Raw genomic sequence first — 4,893 nt, 5'->3', positions numbered from 1 at the left:
AACGTTCTTATTGTTTTATGTCGTTTTTTTGAAATTTTAAATATATACTTCAATTCTTTTAAAAAGTAATCTAGTATATCTAACATCGATATTTTGATCTTCTTAAAAATGAAGAGTCATTAAATAATCGATTGTCTTATCCCGACAAGAAAATTTAACGTGGGCCATATATGGCAATTGCATGTTAACCATATATTTCCCACTCTCCTTTATGGGATGGCGCTGATGCGTCCCATATGTGGCTTTAATGTTTATAGCACTAAAACCACACTAAATAAGAACAAATGCCACGCTTAATTTGTGCGCAAAAGTTCAAATGGCCCACGCGTGGGAAGCATTTGCTAGCCATATCATTACCACACTTCTTTATGGGATGGCTTTAGTGCGGGCCATATGTGGGTTTAATGCTTATAGCACTAAAACCACACTAAATAAGAACGAAAGCCACACTTCATTTGTGCGCAAAGGTTCATCTGGCCCACGTGTGGGAAGTATATATTAGCCATATATTTACCACTCCTCATTATGGGATGGCGTTGGAGTGGCCCACGTGTGGCAATAATACTTATATCGCTCAAAACCACTTTCAGAACGAAAGTACACTAACTTTTTACATGAAATCTGATATATATATATATATATATATATATATATATCTATATATATATATATATATATATATATATATATATATATATATATATATATATATATATATATATGAAAAATAATATGCTTCTTGCTTTTTGTTATAAATTTATTTACAAACATTTTATTTATTTACAATAACTTTTCATTAAATTTATTTATTCATTCTTCTCTCGATGCATACGTCTACCACCACGATCTGCTGAGTTATGCAGTGAAGCGGTGATGGCTTCATTGACATCTTTGTCTGTAGCATTTTTGCAATGCCTTCGAACAGCAACTAAAATCAGTTTATTATTATTTATTATTTCGATTATACAAAAAATTAATTAATTTATTAAGGGTTAATGTCAACTTTATCAATAAGTACTTGTACTTGACAAACGGTTAACTCTAACGGAATAGCTACTTTGCTTACTTGCAATAAACTTTACAAAAGCCTCAATTGAATATTTGTTTGAGCGTTTCCCAGAACGACAACAACTCATCTGTAACTCATCAGTCATGAAAACATTCAAAATGTTTCGTACCATATCAGATATATACTTTCCACCTGCTGTTGCTAGCAAGTTAATCTACATTCAGAAAAAGAAAGTAAACAATTTAAAAGTACACAAAGGTGTATAAACACATATATAAATATATATAAGTGATTACTAAAAAGTAAAATTTATATATGAATTCAAATTATATAAAAAATTGTATTATATAAAAAAAAGTTAAATATTCGAATTTTTAACTTTTCAATGGATGCAACCGGAGTTTTTATTAAAAAGTTTTTCAATAATATTTAAGTAAAACTTGCAAAAAGTGAGGCCATTTCTTTATCCTGGCATTGCAACAAAACAGCATCTAACTCTTCTATGCTGCTTGATTTCGTAAATAAACTTTCTTCAGTATGACCAATTGGCATACGCTCTATCAAATGTTTAATCTCTTTTGTCGCAGACGTTACAGATATTACTACATCTAATCAAATCGAACTGTTATAAGTATTTAAAAGATAGACAAATTAATATACGTACTTAAAAAAGATTTTTCACCTTTAAGTAAATTTTCAATGGAGGACAATCGGTATTCAATTGACTGTGTGATTGGTGTAAGGGTGTTAGTGGAATTTTTGGTGTATGGGATTGGCAAGAACTCCTGATATAACTCAACAAAATATATTTAAAATATATTATTAGTATATCAACATAAACAATTTTAAAAAAATTCTAGTTTAATTTCATTTATGCATATTTAAATTTAATGATCTTCAATTATAATTATTCTACTTAACAGCAAACTTATAATTACTAAAATAAAATTTACAAAAATCTTACTGAAGGTAAATGTATTTCATTAGGATCATTTAGTAATGACACAAAGCTTTGACTAGATTTTTCTTGGTGTTGTATCTCTCGAAAAACATTCTAATCATATATCAAATTTAAATGTCTAATAATAACATTAACAAATTTTAACTTATAGTATTGCTATCAAGCAACATGTTTATTACTTACAGCATGATGTGGTATTGGCAGTAATGGTTGGCTACCTGGTGTTGATGTCTAAAATATTTTATGCTAATTATTAAAGTCTAGAAAAACTTTATCTATTTTTAGAAAATAAAAATTTGTTGATTGTAATCAACAAGAGTAAGCCATGTTTAAATAAATATTTTCGTTTCCACATTTAAAATAATTATTTAACATTTTTTTCATTAACGTAAGCAAGTTAATGAAAAAAACTTGTTTTTAATAAAGTCACTTTATAAGCTTACAGAAATGACAGCCTGCTGAAGAGATGTAGGCATGTTGAAATCAGAATCATCTTCACTAGACATATTGCCATGAATTTGAGAAGCAAATAATGAAGGGGATAATCGTTTTGATGTTGTTTTCCTACGACATGAATTACCTTCATATTCTGAAGCAAGATCACTTGTTTCTTCAGATATTTTTAACTTTTCTAATGCTCTTTCCTCACAGTCTGTAACAAAGTAGTCAAAGTAGTACAAAGTAACAAAAATGTGAGTTGATTGTGCATTAAAGTAATATTAATAAACCAGGTATAACTTAAACGCAAACACACACACAAACACACACACATATGTGTGTGTTTACCTGCAGTAGATAAAATTCGTATTTTGTATCTTTCCCAATCTTTATTGGGAATCTGTCTCTTCCGGCGCATTCCTTTTAATGAAGTCATGCTACATTTTGGCCACATACACTCGCTGTTTCCATTAGGCCATTCCTTTGGAACATACTCCACAGTATTGTCGTTAAGGAAATGAACAATATAAAACATATCTTTACACTGTAAAAAATATAAATAATATAAACTATTTGTGCATATTATAAAAAACTCTAGGAATTAGGAAAGATAATTTCAGTAAATATCGTTTTGGGCTGGCACAATATTTACAGGGTATTTGCCACCCTGATGACACTATGTTTACAATAGAATTACCATAATTCAATAAAAAAAAATTTGCATAAGTAATAGTAGTAAAATAACTATATAAATTCCCAATACTTGCTAGGACTATAGCAATATAAATTAACAATATCAAGTAAATAAAAAATAGGTAAAACAACTCATACTTTTCTATATATAATTATTTCATAAAAAATATCTTTATTACATAGATATAAAATTCATAAGAATGCCGATAAAAAAATAACACTAAAAAACTCATAACAAAATTAAACATCTTTTACGCAACTGATATAAATTGGTTATACAACTAATTATGTAACAAACTGTTTTTTAAAACTAAATACAAAATTTAAAAACTAGATAAAAGTCATTTTTCAAGATTTAAATTGAAGACTATAGTGCTAAAAGTGCAAATGTCTTCAATTGTTAAACAGTTCAAAATTTGATGCTGTTCAAAAACTAATAGTTTATATAAATAACTCTGGTATTTTGATCAATAACTAAACAATTTATTAGAAGCAAATGGAATAATGTAAAATATACTATATTCACAAGGAATAAACACACATTTGTTAATTATTGAAACATTGCATACATTACTATTAGAGTGTTTATACAAACCTATATGCATAAATGAAGAAGGATATGGATGGGAATACACGTCTTCATATAAAGTCATTACATTTCCATTACACACAACATCGGTAACAAACGAAGTAACACATACTCTTCCAGAAGAGGTAAGATATAAATTGTCTGGTGAATGTGTAGATAAGTAAAATAAGTTATTGCAAGATGGCGATAATGTTCTGAAAATTGAATTCCTAATTACATTATTGATGCGCTGTTTGAGGCAATTGGTGTTGGAATTAATGGTCTTTTTAATATGCCTTAATTTATTCTCAAAAGGAAATGATGACCAAAAGTCAAGTGGACCAAGGTTTTTTACAAACTCATCTAAATGTAAAAGACAATGAATGTTATACACTAAATTACCTTTACCATAATGATCTGCAAACGTAGTAACAAATTTCTTCAAACACCAGGAATAGTTATCCATAATTGGTAAAAAATCTGATCCAAGCATATTGAATGCTGCAAAATGGAGAAGCATAGTATGAGCATAAACACTGGGATGCAGAAAAGATCTCATGACTAATGGTGCTAAATAAGTAAAAAAAGTTCTAAATTCAGTTGCTTTCCATCGGTCCATCTCAACCAATGGTCTCACTTTTCTATGTTTAAATTCTTTAGGCATGTGTTTCCCATTTTCAACGATCTTATTTGATAAAGCAACTCGATTAGACGGTGGTATGCGAAATGAACCTTTGCACTTACATGTTGAAGAAACCCATAAAAACAAAAGTTTTCTGAACACACCTTCACATAACAGATGCATGTACTCAGCTGGCACACAAGTAACAGAAGGTACAATACTACCAATTGCCGTCATTTCCATTTGGTGATCTTTTTCTTGAAAATTCAAAAACTGTTGATCAGTTTGAGCAGGAGCTTCATGATTATCAAAAACAGCCTTTCCATTAATATAGCTACCAGTTTGTCTGCAATACTCACACCCATTGTAACCATTAAAATACTTTATACCCTTTATAAATGCTTCTAGGCCAAAGTGAACAAATTCTCCACTACCCATCTTTGAGATATTCAAATGGGTCGAAGAACATTTTAAAAGTGTTTTACATGATTTAGGTAACTCCGGATGTTTTGTTATAAGAATTTTTAACAAATCATCCAATGCTTTATTTTCAACATTGTATTGAATTGCCCAAACACGAATTTCCTCTAAAAGTGACTTAT

The 4,893-nt window shown here is 29.2% G+C and overlaps 1 protein-coding gene across 1 annotated transcript; it reads right to left on the bottom strand.

Annotated features, from left to right (window-relative positions):
• Positions 1 to 1,438: 1,438 nt before the first annotated feature.
• On the bottom strand, positions 1,439 to 3,297 carry LOC136091065 (uncharacterized). Its single transcript, XM_065818050.1, has 6 exons — positions 2,757 to 3,297; positions 2,414 to 2,622; positions 2,154 to 2,201; positions 1,974 to 2,063; positions 1,692 to 1,794; positions 1,439 to 1,617 (listed from the first exon to the last, which is right to left on the bottom strand). The coding sequence occupies exons 1-6, from the start codon at positions 2,941 to 2,943 to the stop codon at positions 1,439 to 1,441; spliced, it is 816 nt and encodes a 271-aa protein (XP_065674122.1). The 5' UTR covers positions 2,944 to 3,297.
• Positions 3,298 to 4,893: the final 1,596 nt, after the last annotated feature.

This window comes from Hydra vulgaris, chromosome 14, assembly GCF_038396675.1.
Source record: "Hydra vulgaris chromosome 14, alternate assembly HydraT2T_AEP".
Lineage (NCBI taxonomy): Eukaryota > Metazoa > Cnidaria > Hydrozoa > Anthoathecata > Hydridae > Hydra > Hydra vulgaris.
Note: the sequence above shows the minus strand (reverse complement) of the source record. Positions and strands in the feature narration are given on the sequence as shown.

Excerpts from the sequence above, each read along its gene's own strand:
- LOC136091065 (XM_065818050.1), bottom strand. The coding sequence starts at position 2,943 with ATGTTTTATATTGTTCATTTCCTTAACGACAATACTGTGGAGTATGTT. Across the intron at positions 2,064-2,153 it reads TGCCAATACCACATCATGCT|AATGTTTTTCGAGAGATACA; the intron begins GTAAGTAATAAA and ends ATATATGATTAG. Across the intron at positions 1,618-1,691 it reads CATTGAAAATTTACTTAAAG|ATGTAGTAATATCTGTAACG; the intron begins GTGAAAAATCTT and ends CGATTTGATTAG.